General features: G+C 33.7%; 1 protein-coding gene across 2 annotated transcripts in view; it reads left to right on the top strand.

Annotated features, from left to right (window-relative positions):
- The window catches only part of MYOZ2 (myozenin 2), a 27,515-nt gene extending 5,649 nt beyond the window's left edge, over positions 1-21,866 (top strand). Inside the window, exons 3-5 of one of the 2 annotated variants that reach the window (XM_029284615.1) lie at positions 1-88; positions 4,506-4,689; positions 21,531-21,866. The exon at positions 1-88 is cut by the window's left edge and continues 24 nt beyond it. In XM_029284615.1, coding sequence (XP_029140448.1) covers positions 1-88; positions 4,506-4,689; positions 21,531-21,765 — 507 coding nt within the window. In that variant the 3' untranslated portion in view covers positions 21,766-21,866. The remainder of the gene's footprint in view (positions 89-4,505; positions 4,690-21,530) is intronic. The other variant, XM_015818582.1, reaches the window with a different exon arrangement.
- Positions 21,867-22,872: the final 1,006 nt, after the last annotated feature.

Here is a 22,872-nt window from a genome sequence, read left to right as displayed (position 1 = left end):
ATGGAACCTAGTCATCTAAATGCACCAATGACACCTCCTAATACACCTGATCCAAGGGGTCCACCCAATCCTGAAACTATTGCCCCAGGTAAGCTATTGCACAGCTTTTATATTAAACAATCTTTAAAATTAATCACAAAGAATTAATAAGTCTCTAGGAGAACTAATCTTAAATACTACTCCAGAAAAATGATTAAATGTCTATATTCACATCAAAATGATGCTGGTGAATCATAATAGTTACTTTGAGAGGAGTGGGACTTTCATATCCAACATTTAAGGATTATTCTACAGTTGAAATAAATAAAACATCCAGATTTTGTTTATAGGATAGTAACTAGCTTTCTCAGTGATGCAATTTCTAGTTTAGCAATGTATTAGATAGAATAGTGAACCTACAATGTAACTGGGACAGAAACATTCCAGTTAGGACATTTTACAGGGAGGTATTGTAAGTAAAACTTTTGAACTAGCATTTAAACAAATTAATCACAGTGCTAGAAACTCTGGAAAGAATTATAGTTCAGTGTGGTACACAGATCTTACATTTAACTTCTAGTGAATAAGATCAGATATCAAGTTCTAATTACTATTAGATTAGATAATTGTAGTTTCTACGTCAATAATAAACAGGTTCATATTTAGGGTTGCCAGGTGTCCACTATTTGAGTGGACAGTCCACTTTTTTCACATTATGTTCACTATTTTTTTCACAAAATAGTGGACTTTTTTTTATTCAAAAGCTTTATGATGAAATGGTACGTAATCTAAAGCTGTACAGTCTACTTTTTTTTACTACTTAACCACCCACCCACCCCGCTTGTCCGCTATTTTTTGGAAGCAGACCTGGCAACCCTATTCATATTGATTGGTTATGCCAAAATAAATAAAGAATTTTGCAGATTATGTAAGTGTCTTGATAATAGATAGAGAAGAGGCAACTAATGTTGTCATTAGTTCAGTAAATTAAATTTATAACCAGGCATGTATTGTGATTCATAAAGCAGAACTGTAGAAATCCAGTATTATAAGAATAAATTTCCCACTGAATACAATGGCTGAAGCAAGCATGAAATTGATTCAAAGCTGGATAGAAATATACTAACCAAATATACAAGGTAATATATTTCCAAAAGTATACATCTAGGCAAAATAGATTATATTCCTCCCAAAAGATGACAGATATTAGATTAATAATAAATACATTAGAATATATTAAACAACAAGAAAAAGAAGGCAATAGTAGTATCGATGGAGATCCAGGTTGGATGCAGAAAAAGCCTTCGATAATTTAGAATGGACTTTTTGTTAGAGGCCCTCAATAAAATGAATCCAGAAGAACTGAATCTTTATTGGACATGAATTTGCAATTTGATAAAGAGATGGAACAAATTCAAAATTTCATGATAAAGTAGATGTAAAATTTAAAAGACATAATTAAACTGGAACAATGGGAAGAGCTATAGAAAAAAAATATGTAAAATAGTCTGCAGGTGGTATTTAGTATGGCATTTTATCATATGTGGTAATAATTTCAGAAAGCATAAATGAAAAGTATCACAACTTATAAAGATATATATGCTGACCACAGTAAGAATAAACCTGGAACAATATTGAAAAAGTAAAAATCTGCCAAAGATAGGGTATTTAAAAGAGTGGAATATGTAGCAAACAGCACACCTGATAATACATATTTATAACAGAAATGTAACCAAATTTAAGCAGGACTTTAAAATTTTTAAATATAAATATATATTGTAAATATACAATGCATAAATAAGGTAGATTTAAATATTTGGAATACAGCTTCTAAGAAAAGAGTCAAGAGTCTAATTAAAAATAACAGACGAAATGACTTAATGAGAGATTATAAGCAACATTTTCCAATGTTTAATATTAAATATTAAAAGCATAATGTAAATACTTAAATAGTGGTTAGTAGCTGGGAGGTAATAAGAGAAGGTAAGGGAAGAATATGCCATCAAGGTTTCCTTTACAATATTTTAAATCTCATATATATTGTATTTTATTCTTCAGTCTTTTGTACTTTTTAAGTTTCTTTCTTTGTTTATTTATTTTTATCCTGACTTTTTTTATAAATAACTCAAGGCAGCAAACATACATTATACACCTTTTTCCTTTTATTTTCACCACAACAATCCTGTGAGGTGGGTTGGGCTGAGAGTGTGTGATTGGCCAATGTCACCCAGCAGGCTTTCACGCCTAAGGCAGGACAAACTCTAGGCCAGCATCTAAAAGCAATAAATGGACATGCAGAACTTCAATTTGCTTGCCTCCTGGAGTAGTGGGTGCTCCAACACTGAAGGTTTTAAGAAGAAACTGGACAGCCATTTATCTGAAATGATATAGATCAGGATCTCCTGCTTGACAGTAGTTGGACTAGAAAACCTCCTTCAAGGTCCCTTCCAACTCTGTTATTCTATTTTCTGTAATATAATAGAAGAGTACATGTAGTCCACAACTTACAGCCACAGTGGACCCCAGAATTTCAGTTGTAAGTCATTGCAGTTATAAGTGAATGCTCATTCGTTAACTAATTTGTTAATTCACACTTACTGTATGCATTCATCTTCGATGAAGTCTTCACAGTAGCAATGGTTATTCTGTGTGGGTGGGAGAGCAGCACACAATAAAACTTTAAATAAAAATATTATGCATACTTTAAAAATATACCGGTAATAGTTCCAAAACAACGTGATTTGAGGAAAGAGTTATGACTCTTCCCTTGTATATTTACTGTGGATTGTCTGGAAGATTTTAATTTAGTTGGATGTTTATTTTAAGCCTGTTTGGATGAGAATTTAGTATGATGACACTTCATGAACTTGTCTTGATAAATGCCAGACATTATTTGTTATAATTTTAAAATAAGATTTTTTTAGGGTTAGCAGAAGTCACAGAGCCTTCTTTGTGAGTAAGGAAGCTATATAAATCTATCATTTTGTTGTTCTTGTTGCTGTTACTGATAGGATCTAACATTTTCTAGATGGACACCACCAATTACATCATGTTTAACTAGAATATGCAGGTTTTGAATCAAATAAAAAGATTTAAAGGAAACTTTAGATGAGAGTTACTGAGGATAATTTAGTTTTCTGGATTAAAAAAAACCTCTTCCTGTAAGAAAACTTGTTTTATTTATTTGGAGAAATCAAGACACAAAAAACTCTTTTCTTACCATTTGGAAAACATGAGCTGTCTAATTTGTAAGAAATAAATTATAAAACGATCTTAGTGTTTTTTTATGAGTGCCACATAATGGATCTGACTCAAAGGAGATTTATTTAATTGAAGCTGGAACTGTCATCACAATTTCCTGAAACTGTACACTATTGAACGCAACATGACTTACTGCTGAATAAATATTGATAGTGTGTGTACACCCACACTATCATGGGACCAACTATATTCTCAGGCCAGTTGCAATTTATTGTTTTTCTTAAGTGATAATATTTGCATTAAATAGCCAGGAGGCTATTTAATGGGAAGCTTCATAAAATATGTTGCTTTGAATAATTATAGGAATCTAATTCAAGACAGTGACTCTTGACTCGAAAAAAATGAGCTACACCATTTCCAGAAGATGAATCAATCCAGTCAGCTGCTTCACTCCATTTGGCCCTCCTATCTAACAGTGAAGCACATTGTTGATCCAAAGTATTGCTTCACCGAAGCAAAGTGCCCCCGTACAGCCCTAGTTTTTACTACAGTACACCAAGTTTGTCTCCTCTTCCCATGGTTTTACTTTTCACACATATTTTCTTAAAATAATAAGCTAATAAGGTCTTCTTGATCTTAACTGATTCAAATGTATTACCTTCTATTAAATTTGTTTGTCCCTTTATTATTTTTAAAATCCTTTTATTTCTTAACTGCTTAAAAACCATGTTGGGGAGAGGAGGTTAGGTGACAGTGATGTTGCAAAGGCAGCTATTAGTCAGTGCATGTCTGGCTTCTGCTGGAAATTAGCCAAGCTGGTTTCTCCTGATCTGGATCCTTCAGGCTAGGTTGCTCATTTGACTGACATGCTGCTCCACAATTCCTTGACTACTCAAATTATGTTATATCCATCTATACCTGTATTACTTAAGATGTTTAAATTGTTTTATATTAGTATAAGCAGGGCACAGCTAAATCTTGGGGGATGGAAGAATTCATGTTTTGACTCTATCATCTTAACTTTTATCTTTTTCTACCCATCCTTTCCATATATGATTTTTCTTCATAATACCTGATACATAATACATGAAAATGTAAAACCGAATTGCTATTTCCAGAGCAAAGCCACTCATTTTCAACAGGAATACTTCAGAGTACAGGACACAGAATATGACCTAAAACTACCTATTTTTAAAATATTATAAAAATGTAATTATAATGTTCTCTCTGAGTCACTGGAGATGTAGTAACAATGAATTGTCCAAATGTATTGGGAAACTACTATTATCAAATTCAAATGTGTTGGTATCCTCCTTTTCCTAAAGGTTACTCTGGACCTTTGAAGATAATTCCTCCTGAGAAGTTTAACACTACATCTGTACCAAAATACTATCAATCACCTTGGATTGAGGCCATCAGTAATGACCCTGAGCTGCTGGAAGCTTTGTATCCTAAATTGTTTAAGCCAGGAGCAATACCAGAACTACCCATCTTTAAGAGCTTTAACAGGTAATTTTGAACAGCGTGAAGAAAATGAATGTGGGTTTTAAGATGTGAATATAAGGAAGCTTACAAAAGGATTGCAATTATTTGTGTTCCTTAGATGGATTCATCAGAAGCCCAGAGCTCTTAACAGTAGTTTCTAGTCTACATAAATCACCAGAGGATCACCAGAGGCTTTTCCATGCCATACCATGACCAAGCAACTCTTTATAGGATTTTGACAAGCATGTCTAAGAGGGCAATAGAGAGGGGGAATGATGTAATTTAGTTTAGCCATCCAGAGTCACTGGGAATTATTTATTTATTTATTTAATTGTAATTCATACTGAAGGCAAACTGATCTAATTTTGTCTTTTCAACTCAACACATTAACTGAAACTTAGTTTTAATTCAAAACTTTATTTCAAAGCTTGCATATAGCTAGCTGTATTTTAAAAAAAAACACACTGGGCTAATTCTGTACAAAAATGTTTCTCCAGTATTCATGCAAATAATTATACAAGTTATTAAGTAATCATTGCAAAAACTATGGCTATAAAACTTCACCTAAATATATATATGTATAGTATATTTGGAGAACCAGGCATCAAAGTATACATAAATTTCAGTAGGAGAAATTCAGGAAAATTAAAACTGACATATACAGTACACCCTTCTTTCAGTATATAAATAGTCCTCACTTACTGACTGCTCATTTAGTGACTGCTTAAAGTTATAATAGTGCTGAAAAAAAGAGGTTTGCAACCAGTCCTTGAAATTATGGCCATCACAGTGTCCTTACAATGATGCAATCACAATTCGGGCATTTAACAATAGTTGTGCATTTACTGTATGATGTTTCCAGCATCCTTCAATCACATGATCACCATCTCCAACATTCACAACAAGCTTGTGACAAATGAAGGGGAAGCCAGAAAGAAGTCGCAAATTGCCATCATGTAACATTACACTTAACAAGTGCAGGTGATTTGCTTCATGATTGCAGCTGAACTGATGTTATAAGCTCGTACGGTCATGTGATGTTTCACTTTATGACATCATTTAGTGATAGAGTTTCAATGCCTATTGAGGTTGGTAAGTGAGGACTACCTTTAATACCTTGTATTCATATCTCAAATACCAACTGCTAGGGAATACCAATTAAAAGAGAAATAGACCTTTCCATTATTTCTCCCTAGGAGTTATGATGCTGCCTGGGTTTCATGAGGCATGTTACTGCTGTTATGACTACTAATAAATGACCTCATCTTTAAGGAATTTGTCCAGTCCTATACAGCTGACTAAATTGGTGATCTTCATCACATCTGATGACAGTTAATTTTATGGTTAAACTATTCATTGTGTAAAAAAGTATTTCCTAACTATTTATTGTGTAAAAAAATATTTTTCCTTTACAAACAATCTCTGGAAGAAACTCAAAATCTCAGTCTTGCCCACGTGAATGACATGATCCCCTTGTGACTTTACATCACTACCATGATTCCCACAGCAGCCTTCACAATCTACATGTTAACCTCCCTACATTTCATTTCAGTGAATGATCCAAATTCTAATTCTACCCACATTTTCTGTACTTGGGTAATTTTATATACTTCTATCATATCATCCCTTATCCAACTCACCTGTTACTCAAATCCTTTATGTAATTTATGTAGTAATGAATTGTAACTATTTTGGCCATACTCTATTTGCATATTTTCCCATTCTATAATACCTTCTCTGTGATATGAACAGATACATACAGTGTCCTAAATGAAGCTTCACCATATATTTATATAAACATATATCTATATTCCACAGTTGGCCCTAACATAAGATAACAAATGCTTTGCTCTTCTTAAAAAAACAACCACCTTCTCCACCATCACTTTAATGGAATGGTTAATCTGATGGACCAGGAAGGGATGAGACTGAGGTTCTAGTTCACCCTCAGCCATGGAAAATTCCTTTTACCTTTGAGCCAGTCACACTCTTATACCCCAAAATACTGTACATTTTGATTTTGTGGCAAAAATATAAGGGGAAGGCACGCACTGTTCACCATTTTGAGCTCCAGGAGGAAAAATGGAAACGGCAGTTCTTGGTACTCTGTAATCATATTATCCAGTTCAGTAATGAAATGTCTGCAAACAAACAACCAAGCTCAGAGAGCATCAAGAAATCTATAGTTCAACTCTTAGCTACAGATAATCTCTTCTACATTTTTTTAAATGGAACGTAATGGTTAGGATTTTTAAACTATCAAAATGATAAATGCATACAAAATAGAATGAAAATGTCATATAAATGCAGCACATATGTTAAGGAGATTGACCAAAAAAACCCCAACAACCCACTATTCATCAGTCAAATTCTACTCTGTACTTTTAGCAAACGTTCTAAACATGTTGACATTGACTCAAAATACTTTGGGAGTGTTTTTATAAAATATCCAGGTTGTGGGTTATGTTTATTCATACTCAATATAGTAATCTCATTTATTGAGACACTGTGTCTGTTTTTAATAGCGTGTAGCTAATGCTGAGTGATTAATACATCATACTCACAAAATACACACAGACAAAACTATCAAAAGGTAGTAGTTTATTGCTACAGAAAACAGGAAACAGACACTACACGTTTCTAGCGGCTGCTCAAGACCAGTTTTCTACTCTGCAAAATAAGGCATTGCAAATATCCTTAAGAAAACCAAAAAATTACAGCTTATTATTAAAGGTGTGATAACACATCAGACTAGGTTAACACATCATGCTAAGTTTAAGCAAATCATGGTTTGCTTAATAAGCCATTTGCATGGACTCATACAATCTACAATCATGCGGTTAGGCTCATTCAAGATATCAAACCCGAACTAAAAAAGCCTAAACATAGTTCAGGGAAATGTATGTATAAATCTAGCTAGCATAAACACATCGAACAGATTTATTATCAATAAGCAATCCCCTATTATTTCTTTAGATGTCACCAGAAGGTCCCTTTCTGATATTATAAGGAGCCTCTTCAAGGTTAATCAGAATTGGCAGGATAATCTGCGCAGATGTTCATATTACACATATGTGATAAATAAATATGCCAAATAAATGTATATAAATAGTGTACCTATTAGATGGGATATGATCTTTCTCTCAAGAAGATTTGCCCATCTCGAGAAAATACAGAATAATATTGACTGATATGATTTCATGATTACTATTCATTATAAATAAAAAAGCAAAGATTGTATTGAAATATTTAAAACAAAAAATATTCATGTGAAGAACCTTACGTTTTTCTGTTTAACAAAACTAAGCAAGGAAGAAAATAAGATAATATCACTGCTATGTCATTCTCTTGTTTTTATTACACTGCTGTCATGAATCTTCTTACATTTATAACATGAGCATAATTGAACTAATGGTAAGGAATCAATATCCTATATAGGCCCTAATAAAAATAACTGGGAATGAAAAGTGCTTTTGGGAGCCTGTGTGCAAGATAGTCTCTTAATTGATTTCCAATAATATGTTGAGTTTTTGCTCTTAAATCATACAAACAATAGGAAATAAAGAACCCAATAATGGCTGGATTGGGTAGGTCTAGTGTATCATGACACGTGTGATATCATCATGGCTCACTAGCACCCAAAACTCATACAAACCCAATAAAGAACTTAAACTTGGAAAACAATATACAATTCCGAAAACTCTGTTAGTGTTAACTAGGTAAGAATAAACACTTCAGTAATAAACTGACAATCTTACAAAATTTTCTCCCCTTTCTATTTTTTCTATATCTTTTCCTATTTTGGAGATTACAACTTAGGGGTCAAAGTAAAATTATGCCGAATCAAAGAGTCTATAGAATCTAAACTGTGAGATCAGTCTCTGAGTGACTCAGATCTTTACATCCATATCATGTCATTGCAAGAACATCAAGGAAATATAACTCTGAGTTTAATACTACAGTTGCTCAGTGCTCATTGCTATCAAAGAAATATGAAGATTGACTATATTCCATGCTCCCCATTCAGATTTGGAAATTATCTAAACCAATGAAGCTTTTGTGTTACCTAATTCATTTTTGTTTGCAACTGTAACAGAACAAGCTCAGATACAAAGACTGAATACAGCTGCAACATCCGTTTAGTTATCAGGCAGAACCACATTGGCATATTTTCATGTCTAGCTGTGACAATTCAAAAGAAGCTGGAATGGATTCAGAAAGCAGCTAAAAGGATTTAAAGGGCATAAAAGAAAAGTGCTGCTTGTTATTATTTCATTATTTCAGTTTTTTTTAATGTATGCATCATTTGCTGTCACAGTAAGCCTTACAGCACATTAATAAGAATAAAAGTCATCTAACATAAAATTCAGTATTTTTTTTTAAAAAAAAATATGAAACAGTACTTGATAAAACCGTATTTGCCCTGTTTATCTTAGATTTAAGCCTAATAAGCAGCAGCATATCAAACTGAACTAAGCGAAGTAATTCAAGTCTGCAAACATGTGTTTGTATCATAATCTGATGGTGGTCATGAAACCAGCAGCTACTCTGACAGCACCCAGGATATTAAAATCATAGTTGGAGACCCACATATAGCAAACCCAACTCAATTTCCATTATTTCTAATAGTGAGGCACTTCAGCAATGTGGCTAGTCCTAATCCAAATGATCCTTAACCTGTTCCAAATGATCCACACAAGACACCAGCACTAAAGATTGGCAAAAAGCCTGGAATTCCTATGAATGTCCTGTTCTCCCAATGGATTTTCTTTTCCAAACTGTCAAAATTGTGTTTCCGCCCCACACCCATTTCTTCCTTGTTTTGACTGACTGAATTCTTTGATTTTGAGAACTAGACTCTTGTGCTAAGAAAAAATTAGAGACCCCCCACCCAAATACATGATTTGGGAGAAAATTTGAGGAGGCAGGGAAGGGGGAACAACACTAGCAATTTCTAGAGAGGGATGTAATAGCCTGCCTGCAGCTAGTAGACACCATATTATGCACAATATGTTATGTCATACATCATAATAACTCCCAACCTTACTGTCAATCCTTGCTGGTAGCTTGAAAAGAACCTAGCTTTATTTCTTATAGAAAGGCAAGATGCCGATCTACCAAACTCTTCTAATTGGTAATTAAATCTTTAATAAGAGAAAATTTGTACCTCTCTAATCTGATGTTAACTAGGAGGAAGAGGAAGAGGAAAAGGAGGCTTCATTAGGATTCTCCCGTTGATCATGAGGGGAGGAAATGATTCTGAGACATACTGTATAACTCCATTTCCAAAAGGGATATAATATTTGGAAAGATTATTACCTTTTGCAGAAAACCACTCCTTAAGCCTTTAAGACAGTTATGTTAATTGAACTTAGACTTTCTGTGTAATTTGGGTACATGCATGTTATTTTTTTTGCAGCTAGGTCCACAGGTTAAAATTAAGTTCTGAAGACCAGTCAGGGAGAAAGAATATGACATCACTCTTGAACCACTTTCTTATCTATTTTAGTTGACAGTCGATTCTGACTATAGTGATTAGTATAACAAACATGTGAAAAAAGATTGTACAATCAGCTGCAACTCGCTTAACAACTTTGCTTAGCAATGGAAATACCATTACCAATTTGGGAGCTCTTCACCCTCTATAAGGTTATAAAAAGATATTTCTTCTTCCCCAAATCCATTGCTTATTTGTAAGCAAATCCATAAGTTATCAACTTTAAATCCTGGTGTCAGCAAAAAGTCTATAAGTTACTAAAATTTCATAAAAACACATTTTAAGCTTGATAAAATAAACCAACTTTATATTCCTTCCTTTCAACTCTAAAAATCTTAACCTTTAATTCATTAAAATATTATCATAGGATTTGATCTCTCTTTAATTCTTCTTATGCTTTTTCAAGGCTTTAACAGGTCATTTTATATATCCATTCTCTCTTTTTTTTTAACAATATTTTATTAAGTTTTATAAGGGTAGGGGAGGGATAGGGTCAATATAGGTATTGGGGCTCAGGGTAAGGTTCGGGGATGGGGTTGGGATAAGGGTAGGTAAGAACAATGGGGTTGCCCCCAGTAACATTTCCACGCTTTAGCAAGCAGACTATTGTCCAGTACAAATATTCAATAACAATAATTAATATGATAGTAAATAGCTATAGTCAATAAGAATAACAATGATCATAAAGAGTATCGATTAATCAGTAAATATCATTCATCTTGTTAAATTTCACAATCATTTCTCGCTAGTTCGTTTTGCTAACCATTGGTAAAAAATTTCCCATGTTTTAAAATAGACTGAGTCTTCTTTCTCTTTAATCTGTAGGGTTACTCTGTCTATTTCTGCACATTCTAAAATTTTCCTAATTATGATCTCATCAGATGGTATATTTTCATTTTTCCAATATTGGGCAAAAGCTATTCTCGCAGCTGTCAATACATGTAATATTAAATACTCATTCTCTTTCCCATAATTGGATCCTAATATTCCTAACAAAAACAGTTCTGGCTTAAATTCTATCTGTATTTTAGTCATCTTTTCCAGCCATGTATGAATCTTAAACCAAATTTTTTTTGCACTAGGACATACCTACCAGATATGGTAATAGTGCCTGGCTTTTGTTTACATTTCCAACAATTATTCGAAACATTTTTAAACATTTTCGCTACTCTTACTGGTGTCATGTGCTATCTATAAAACATTTTATATAAGTTTTCTTTATATGAAGCTGCTTTAGTCAGTTTAATATTTCTATCCAATAGCTTTTGCCAATCTTCTAAGTCTATAGAATATCCAAAGTTTTTTGCCCATACTATCATTGTTTCTTTTACTTGTTCTTCTTCCATCTTCCAATTTAGCAGAAATCTATAAAGTTTCTTAATCATGTTTTCATCTATTTTCAAGAGTATTTGGTCAAATTCTACCTGTTCTTTATAAAATCCCATTGTCTTTACATCTTTCTCATATCTTGTTTGGATTTGCAAATAAGGCCACCATGCTAACTCAATACCTTGTTGTTGTAGGTCTTGCCTGTCTTTAAGTTTTCCATCCTTGTCCAAAATGTCTTTGTAAGTAACAAGTTTGTCGTAGTTAATTAAATTTGGGTAAGCAAAAGCTTCCATTGTTGAAAGCCACTCTAGAATTTTAATGTAATTTTTTTTGTTTTATTCTCTTTCATTCTAGAAACAGTACATTCCTCATAGCGTGGTTTTGAAAATATCTGTGTATTTTATTTTTCCCATACCACAGGAAGGCATGCCAACCCAGTTGTAGGTCATGCCCCTCTAGGTAGTCTTTTATTTCTCAACGTTATCCATTCTTTGAACCATGGTAAAATGGCTGCTTGATAATAAAGACTCCAATCCGGGTGTCCAAATCCTCCGCTATCTTTGGCTTCTTGTAGCATTTTAACTTTAATTCGTGCTTTTTTCCCTTGCCATATGAATCTCAATATTGTTGCTTTTAAATCATCAAAAAATATCTTTCCCAATTTTACAGGAATTGTTTGGAATAAGAAGAGTCGTTTCGGTAGGACACTCATCTTCACTGTCGCTATTCTTCCTAGCAGTGACAATTGAAAGTTTTTCCACATTTCCAAATCTAATTTTATTTGTTTCAACAGTCTTTCGTAATTATCTTCTTTTAGTGTTGTACATCTTGGTGTTAAGTAAATGCCTAAGTATTTAACTTTTTTGACTATTTGCATATTTGTCTTTTTTGTGAATTGGGTTTTCTGTTTGTCTATTAAGTTTTTTGTTAATACCTTAGTATTTATTTTCAAACCAGCCACCTCTCCAAATTTTTCTATTTTCTGCAACAGTTTAGTAGTTGTTTCTAGTGGCTCCTCCAAGATGAAAACCCGGTCATCTGCAAAAGCTTGTAGTTTATATTTCTGCTCTTTTATCTCCAGTCCTTTAATCTCCGTGTCCTGCCTAATATTTCTAGCCAGTACTTCCAATGTTAAAATGAATAGCAAAGGGGATAATGGGCATCCCTATCTTGTACCTTTTTTAATGTCAAAGATTTCTATATAATCTCCATTTAAAAGTAGCCTGGCTGTTTGTTTATTGAAAATTGCTTGAATTGCGTTTATAAAATTATTGCCAAAATCTATTTCCATCAGCTGCTGGAACATAAATTGCCATTTTAAATTGTCAAAGGCTTTTTGCGCATCAAGAAATATCAATGCCATCTGTTTTCCTGGATGATTTTCATAGTATTCCAAAACGTTTAAGATGATCCTTAAATTGTTTTTTATCTGTCTTTCAGGTAAAATATCATTTTGGTCTGTGTGGATAAATTCAGTCAGGAATTTCTTAATTCTTTCTGCCATTATCGAGGCGAAAATTTTATAGTCCACATTTAGTAACGATATTGGTCCATAGTTTTTTATTTGTGTGGGGTCAGTGTCTTCTTTAGCTATCAAAGTAATATTAGCTTCAGTCCACGAGTTTGGTATTTTTGTCTTTGAAAAAATTTCATTACACAATTCCTTCAAGATCGGGCTTAATATATCTTGTAGTGCTACATAAAATTCTGCAGGAAGTCCATCTGGGCCCAGAGTCTTATCTTTTTTGCCTTTTTATAGCTTCTATAATCTCCATCATTGATATTTTCCCGTTTAGTATATTTCGGATGTTGTCCGGGACTTTTGGCAGGTCAATTTCTTTCATATAGGCCTGTATTCCCTCTTTAGAAACCACCTCTGCCTTGTATAGTGTCTCGTAATAGGCTTTAATATTTTTTTCCATTGCGTCATTGTGGAAGTATAACTCTCCTTTTGAGTCTTGTAGCTTATTTATCATTCTTTTTTCTTTTTCTTTCTTCAATCTGTATGCTAATCATCTTCCCGGCTTATTGGCATTTTCAAAAAAGTTCTGTTTAGACCATTTAATCTGCTGTGCTATTATATCCATCTTGGTTAGATTTAATTTATGTTTTGTTATTTCCATTTGTTTCTTAAGAACTTTCTTTTGTGGGTCAATTTGTAGATTAAGTTCCAGTTTATTGAGTTCTTCTTTCAACTTTAACTGTAGTTGTTTCTTTTCTTTATTCTTTTTAGCAGCATAAGTTATGGCCAAGCCTCTAAAATATGCTTTGGCCGTGTCCCACACATTTTAAAGGGAGGTTTCTTCTTTCTTGTATATTTTGAAAAAGAATTCCATTTCCCTTGTCACTAATTGTAAGAATTATTTTTCTTTCAGTATAGATTTATTCAAAGACCATCTTAGTTTTTTCTTAGTTCCTTTCCAGATCATTTTTATTGGGTTATGGTCTGCCCAAACATTGGTTTCTATCTCAACCTCTTGTATTATCATTTTTAAATCATAAGATGTCCATATCATATCGATTCTAGACCATGATTTGTGCCTATTTGAGTAAAATATGTACTGTAATTTTTCTGGATTCCTCTCTCTCCATATATCTTGAATGGACAGCTCTTCTTTTATTTTTAAAAAGGCCTTGGGTAGAGTATTTCCCCCTTTTCTCCCTTGTTTATGGTTTTTATAGTCCCGTGTTGCATCTATTATTGCGTTGAAATCTCCCAGTATGCAGATGTTTTGGTAGTTTAAATCCACTATTTTATTGTGTAATTGGTGATAAAATTGGTCTTGCTTATCATTAGGTGCATATATTGCAACCATCAATATCTGTTTTTGGTCCACCATAATTTCCACCATTAGTATTCTTCCCTCTTCATCTGCATACACTTGTTTAGGATTCACTTTTTCTTTTATATAGAGGGCTATACCTCTTTTCTTTTGGGGTGCAAGAGTAAAGTAAAGCTTGCCCATTTTCGGTTGTTCTAAAATTCTGGAATGTTGTCTCTTAATATGTGTCTATTGAAGACAAATTATGTCCATTTTTAACTTTTGTAGTCTAGTAAAAGTTTTTCTCCTTTTCGAGGGAGAATTCAGTCCATTTATATTTATTGATAAAATTCCAATCTCTTCCATGATGTCAGTTATATCTGGATCTCAATCTTCTAGGCGATCTTATCTGTCTCTGGTCTCTTGGTCTTGCTCCTTCCTCTGGATAAGTCTTTTTAGCTTCTTCCTCCTCTACTTGTTTAGGCACCCGTTTCCTCTTGCTTCTTAAGTTCAGGGTCCCCTTTTTCCAAAAAGGTTCTGTGGTTGTCAAAAAATTCCGCTGCTTTGAGCGGGGTGTCCAATCTATATCTTTTCGAATCCCAGAAAATTAATATCCCTTCTGGGACCAACCATCTGAAGTTCACTCCTTTGTCAAGCAATTTCCTAGTTAAAAACTGGTAATCTCTTCGAGCCTCTCTTATCCTTCTGGGAATTTGCTTGAACACTGCTACTTCTTTTTCTTTGTATTTTAACGGTTGATCTCTTACTATTCTCAAAATCTCATCTCGTGTAGATCTTTTAAGTAATCTGACATGAACTTCCCTGGGGACTCTGCTTCTTCTGGCGTAGCTTGAATTGACTCTAAAGATCTGGTCTATTTCTCCTTTCATTTTAGGCCTTTCCCATTCCTAACAGATCTGCAAGTAGCTCAATTATCAAGTCTAACAGGTTCTCATCCTTATCTTCTATTATATTTTGAAATCTTAAGACGTATGATGCTCTTTCCATCTCTATCACCATCAGTGTCTTCCAGTTCTGCATTTGTTTGGCCCAATCTTGGATTCTCATCTTGTAGAGATTCTAATTTCTGATCGACTTCCACTGATTTGTCTTCTATCTTTTGGATCCTTTGTTGATTATCTGTAATCGCCTATTGAAAGCTTTCAAATTTTTGATTCATTTTATCAAGATCATTTTTCAAATCTTCATAATTTTTAGTCGAGGACGCCACCTGAGCTAAAATTGCCTGTAGTATTGCCTGGGTGTTCTTTTGTTGGGCATCCATTTTTTCTTGCTGTAACACTGTGGTGATTGATTTTTGGTAGACTGGACTCATGGAGGTCGAGGCAGGAGCAGAAGATCCTTTTCTCCCAAGTTTATTCAAGTTTGAAGCGCTCATCTTTAAGTTGATGTCTTATATTATAATCCACCAGGTGGCCCAATGGCCAATTGTAATCCAATAAGCTCCTATTGCTAGGAGGGGAAATCACAAAAAAATTGAAACGGAAAAAGTAGTTCCAAACAAGAAAGAAAAAAAAGCCAAAAAATATCGAGAAGGAAAAAGCAAGCAAAAAAGGAACAAAATCAGTAATAATAAAAAAAGTAGGGGAAAAAAACACCCAATTAAAAAGGAATATTCAAGAGAAAGTTCAAAAAAGAAAAAAAAGAGAAAGAGAAAAAAAGAAGTAAGAAAAAGCAAAAAACAAAAGAGGAAGATATCCAATTTATAATCCACCAGGTTCTGCTCAAAGGCAGGGGAAAAAAGGAAAAAAGAAAAGAAGAAGAAAAAAAGTTCCTTGATATTCAGTTCTTCATTCTCTTGATTTATCTTTTGGAAGTCCCTTTAATTTTTAAAACTTCAACCAGCTTCTTTTGTATATCAAGTAAAGAATCCTTATCCAGGACATTTACTTGGCCTGACATTTCTATTTCTATTTTAAATATCTTCTCTGTTTTGTAATCCACATTTTTTAAATACAGTATTTCTAATTCTACTATTTCTGCACCAAGCAAGATTTGTTTCATATCTGTCATTCCTTCATTAACATCCTTTAAGCATAGTCTAATCCACAGAAGCAGATCTTGTAACAACATTGCTGATACTGTGGCTACCAATTTCTGGATCCATTTTTAGAAGATCTCCTTTACCATTTCAAATATTATCGGGTAGTATATCATTTTGTAAATTTAAGGCAGTTTTTAAATTCTTTTTGTCGGGAATCTTTAATTGCCTTTATTGTCCAATTTTAATTAGAATTTCTCTAATCTCTGCTATGATGTACAGGAGGCAAAATTTATTTATTATTTATTTATTATTTAAATTTATATACCGCCCTATCTCCCTTACGGGACTCAGGGCGGTGAACAGGCAATAATAAAAATCACAATAAATATTGAATAAAAAGCCTGCTCTAAAAAATCATTCTGGTTCCCACAAAAAGCTGTTTATTTTATACAGTTGGAACCAAAATCTTAAATTTCAATATTCTAAATTTCTCTGGACCCTTAATTATTTTATAACTTTCTTGTTTCAAAATCTTATTTAGCTTTTTGCTATTTATTTCAAATTCTTTAAGTTGTTAAATGTATAATTTTCATATGATTTAGAACTATAGACAGACTCCCCAGATGGCTTTTCAAATTTGTTCCAAAGTTCTCCAATAACTTTAACATTGTTCACAAGCATTTTTTGAAAGAGATAAGGAGTGAGGCTAGCAAATTTAGTGTCCTTAAAAAGCTCTGCCATAGTTTTGAGTTTGATGATTGTACATCCCTATATCCTCTAGCACTGAAATCTGCAGGAAATCACTGACCTGCTGTCTACTTGTGAGTAGAAGTCATCCGGAACATATCTGGATAATATCTTGTCCTCTTCACTCTACTCACTGGTTCCCTATATGTTGATAGAAATAGTCTACTTCTTTTCTTAATTTGTTTATTGGATAGAAAATCCAATAAGGTTGAATGAACACATGAAGAGATAGGAGCGTAAAAAAAAAATCAAGGTGTCATCTGCAATAATATGATTGATGTTTCAGCTCTTTTTTTCTATCTGTCATAACCTTCATCTTGATTTTTCTAATGCCCTACCCTGGGGAATTAAAATTCAAATGAATCTAGCAAATGCTGTGAAAAAAATAAAGAAATATGGTTCTGCAAACAATAGATTTTCATTGAATAAATAATTAAATTAAGACCATTTATTCATAAAACCCAACTGAATTAAATGCCATGTTTGTGATTTATCCAGGTAGTCTCCGAGAATTGACACAATTGACCAGAAGGGAAAAAAATGATGTAAATAGCATTCACAATGTAACTTGTAAATGGAAATCTTAACTACTTGAAAAGTAGACTTCTTCCTTCATTGGAAAAAAAATCATTTTAATAACATTCTCCTCCCTTGAAAACTAGTGCTAAATGTTCCTAGAAAGCAAAGGAGTATATTCTTTGAGTCCTCTGAGCTCTCTTTGACCAGCTTGGACTACAATTATGAACTAGCAGCTGCATGGCTTGTTACCTTTTAGAGGTAGGAAAATCAATGAAAACTGTAAAATAAGCTTAATTTATAAAGGGAAACAAAAACAACCCCAATATCAATACAATGTCTTCTCACCAACTTTGCATCTTCAGTTTGACTACAGCATTCCCGCCCCCCTCCTCCAAACTGTAACTGTATGCCAGGGACATGTCCTAGGATTCCATAAAGAATAAATTGAGTCAGCTTGGAAGAATACCACAATACACCTCTGTGATTAATACATCTCAAAGATGCTAACCTATTTATTTAGGTGGTGATGATGAAATTAACTGCAAAACTATTTCCTCTGCCCTATTTTTCCCCCAGCGTTAAGCCATTTTTTTCCTTAGTTAATGAAATATCTTAAATAGAAACCTAATTCAGAAGTGAAGCACTGCAGCATGCCTAGATGTAACAGTAAACTGGATTGACTGGTTATGCACCTATCTTGTTAAAGAAGCCAAATTCCCTTCCTGAAATGGATTGTTTTCAAAGCAGTACAGGAATCCTGTTCATCTGGATGTAGTTCTATATTACTAATCTACATATAGCAAGCCTAATCCTGTAACACATGAACCATCTCCTGCTGCCTGCCAGTACCACACTGGAACAATTATTAAACAACTAACAGTATAATAATCCTCTAACAGCCTGAAAATGTTAACCAAGACCCCAGCTCTTCAGCCCTTAAACAGGGTAAGCAGCTTTTGGGGGCTGTAATTCTGAGAGTATATAATAGGTTCCCATAAAATGGCTACAATATTAACAGAGCACTTCCTTGAAAAGGTAGCTTGTCCTTTAAGTTGAACTGCCTGATGATAATGATATGCCCAGATAAGTCTTCTTGTGAACAACAGTAAGAAATCTGCCACTGTTTTCTTCTGTGTATATCCATTCATTTAAGGAGTAACTAGAATTGATCCTGCTTAATTTCCAAATCCAGATGAGGTTGACTGGGTACTACCTCTTTTTTTCCTAAACTGAGTAAGTTTTTCTGCTGCTGCTTTTAAACTCTCATTGCCCCAGAATGCTCCCTACCAGCTAAGCTCAGCCTGTTTGTTTTTCTGGGGAGGTGACATTTCTAAACAAAGGTCTGGACTGCAGCCATGGCCATTTATACATCCTAAGACTCCTATGGCGCCTCTGTGGGATCTAGAGACATTCTTGGAAGTAAAGATAATAGTGGAGGCTATCATGTTGCTCTGAAGCATGCCAATTCCATCAGTATTCAATTTTAAAGAATTAACATATAGTGACTTTAGCTAACTTTTACTTTAAATGCTTTTTATTAAGATGATCAGTAGATGCATACTGCAGATGCCCCAAGTATTAAACCAGTTTTCTCCTTATAATTCAATGGCAACAAACCAGATATATTAACTCCTTTCAAACATTTCCATATGTAATACAGCAGACTGTCTTTCTTGCACACAATTTCTTATGAGAACAAGAAACCAAAAAATAATAGGCCTTTATTCAAAATATTATTTAATATCACTTTCCTTCTTCTTTAATGATAGAAACCTAATTTTTATTCCTTAAATATCTCTTCCTTTCAGCACAGTCAAATTTCCCACTCTGGCTAAATGTGCAAANAATGTGCAATTCCTGTTAAACCATGGTGTGGATAAAGATGTATTTATGTTTACGTATATTTATATTATGTTTTCATACCAATGACCCCACTTATCTTAAAGTGGTTTGGGGGAGGCAATCCAAGAAGCGGTCAGGGCTCAAGAAAGAATAGGATCAAAACTAAATTTATTTGCATTTAAATATTAATTAAAATTAAGTCCTTGGGATTTATTTTGTAGTTTGCAAATAAAAAAATGTCACTTCTGATTTTAATTAACCACAATCTCAGATCTGGAAATTATGCAAACTTCAAAATCCATGATTTCACATGGATTTCTCTGATACTGTTACTACAACTGAGCATGCCAACATGGTATATGTTACCTTTACTTAAGTGCACCTTTACTTCTTGCCAAGTGCACAGAAGAAATAGGACAACATCAGCTCAAGATATACTGAGGCTTTTTTCTAGATATTCACTGCTTCTACTAAACCATTTAGCATGATTTGTAAATATTTTTTTAGATAAGTCAATAGGCTTTTCAAATCAACTATATAGGTAGGTGAGGAAAGTAGGTAGGAATATGTAAACCTGCAATTAAGGTACATGTTGCCTCTGACTTGTCAATATCATTAACATTTATAGTTGGAGCTGATCTGGTAGTTTTTTAAAGACGCTTGTGGAAAACTGCCAGACCACTCCCCGAATAATAGGATCAGCATGGTCCAGATGAAACAAATATGAGGGTGAAGGTTCGTCCTCCGAGCTTGTGGGTGATTTTCCGAACATTTCGTTACCAGGCTAGGTAACATCATCAGCATTGTTCCCCTAAACGCCACTGAAGATGTTACCTAGCCTGGTAATGAAACATTCGGAAAACTACCCAAAGCTCGGAGAACGAACCTTCACCCTCATCCTACCCCCAAGCTACAGATATTCACCACTATTTTAGAATTAAATATTGTAGAATTACTCATAATATTCCATCTCTAAAATGGATCCTTTCGCACCTATGTACTGATTACTACACCTGAATACATTCGTCTTCTAAACAGAGAGTACCACGCTACCACTATCATAAAGCACGAAACTAGAGGGGGAAAAAACAAGGCCTAGACTAATTTTATGTTGCATAAAATACCTTACTTCTCTAAACTCAGTTAAGGAGATTTTATTGTCTTTGAGATTTGATTATACAAAGTGAGTCAGACCTCAAATTATATGTTTAGGTTTCAAGAAATATAGAGCATTACAACTCCTTGACATCATCTGGAGGATTACTTCAAGGAATTTACTTTTGCCATATTGAACTATGTACTACTGGTTGTTTTTTTTGGTTGATCTAGCATACAAATAATATCATTAATATATTCAATAATGTTTCTTTATATATTAAAATACATAAATTTGCCAAATTCATTCATTATATTAGAGATTAGAGATTTGGTTGATACTCAAATTATTTGGAGCCAGACAATTTATAGACTACTAACAAAAACTAATATTTTCATTTTCAAAAATCCCATATGCCAACCTTCATTTAAACAGCAAGAGCAGCAAAGTTTCTAGCGGAAAATAACAAATCACTGCTTTGTAGGAAAAATTATTAATTTCCCACAGTTACCTTATTGGCTCTAGCCTCTAAAGGCTAGATGATGATGATGATTTAATAATAGCTTCCTTTATTGGTCAAAAAACTTAGAACAACGATATTCTGATATTCATATGGATAGATAATGTTAAAAAATAAATGGATATGGCTACTTTAAGAAAAGAAACAAGAAAAAAGCAACCAACTGGCTATAGAATTTGGCTGTTAAAAAATTAAAGACAAGTACATAATCCCAAACACCATCACCATATGAGCTAGCAATCAAGAAATCTATAGTTTGTCTCAAATATGATAAGTTTCTTTGTTATATGGTAGATGGGATACTTGAGTTTCACAAACCACAAAAATGAAATATAAATCACAAAGTAGATTATTTTTATCTGGATACGCTAAGTGAAATTAAGCCTGCACACTAAGATCGCTGTTTGGTACCTCTTATCTAGAACAAACTGATGTGTTTTAAATTATGCTGAAGTTGTTCTAAATAGAAGGACAAGAATTTTACAGATGCAAATAATAAGGAAGAATAAGCATTTCTCTTATTTCTGTTTTCTCCCCATCCTCTACAGAGTTGCCACTCCTTTTGGTGGTTTTGAAAGAGCATCAAAACTTATCAAGTACAAAGTCCCAGATTTTAACTTTCTGCTGCTAAATGATCCACGATTTATGGTCCTTGCTAACCCACTTTCTACCAGGAGATCATTCAACAGGACTCCTAAAGGTTGGATCTCTGAGAATATTCCCATAATGATAACTATACAGTCTACAGAAGTCAATGGTGTTCCAGAAACAGACGATTTGTGAAACGTAAGTGCACCACGAATCAGATTCAGCCTGGTAGTGTTTTAATCTTTTAATACTCTCTACATCTGTTCCAACATCCTATTTTATGTTATTGAATGCAATATGATATGATGATGCAGTTGTATTCTGGGCTTAACTAATATTTATATTGATTCCTAATACAAATAAAACTACGTGGCCAATGCATTCTTAAAAAAATACATTTGACTCTTTCTTTCAACCTTTACGTCTTATATATTAAATATAATTTGAATTGATTCTCACTGGTCAATTTTTATATTAAGAGGTCAGATAATGATTAAAATTTCAATGATATTACAAATTTATCTATCAATTCTAATTTGATAAGACTTGCTACTGAGATATAGTGGCAAATGTGTAGGTACTCTTGGTTAAACTACATATTTCAATGAACCCGACTGACCTAATCTGTACATGATATAAAATTAAACATGACATAATTTTGTGAATCTGAATGCATACTTACTATTTAATGTTCAGATTTGAACTGACCAAAATAAAGAAAGTCTATACTTTTGTTAAGTAGGTATGCCACTAGGAATATGAAAAAAAAAATCCTCTCTGGAAACAATAAACTTTTTGCATGTTGTATTTTTTAAAAGAGCATAAGGAAATTGCAATTTAATATAAGTCTTTCAGTTTAGAGGTTGTCCTTGACTTATGACCATTTCTTCTGCAGCTATTGGAAATTACAATGGAGCTGAACAAAGGGACTTACAACCCCTACCTACTTATGTCCGCTGAAGCGCTCCATCCTGCAGTCATGTGAAAAAAAATGCTCTCTCCTCCCACCCTGCTAGTCCTCTCAGGTTTTGGGTCTGCTTCCCACACTGCTTCGTCCTACACTCTCCTCTCCATTCTCATAATTTCAGTTCCTTATCTTTTCCATAGATCTTCTTGAGGGAGCAGTCGATCTGCCATGTGGCCTTCCTATACAGAAGCCTCATGAGACCATCCAGATAGCAGATGCCATTTGGGGAATGGCTAGAATGAAGTGTGGCCATTCGGAAATGGCGTCCACTTCTGAAATGGCACATGAAGTCTCAGTACTGTATAGGGGGACCAAGGGACAATCATGTTTGGGAA

The sequence above is a fragment of the Protobothrops mucrosquamatus genome, unplaced genomic scaffold, assembly GCF_001527695.2.
Source record: "Protobothrops mucrosquamatus isolate PMUCROS unplaced genomic scaffold, P.Mucros_1.0 scaffold766, whole genome shotgun sequence".
NCBI lineage: Eukaryota > Metazoa > Chordata > Lepidosauria > Squamata > Viperidae > Protobothrops > Protobothrops mucrosquamatus.
The sequence above is the reverse complement of the archived record's forward strand: the minus strand, read 5'-3'. Positions and strand labels throughout refer to the sequence as shown.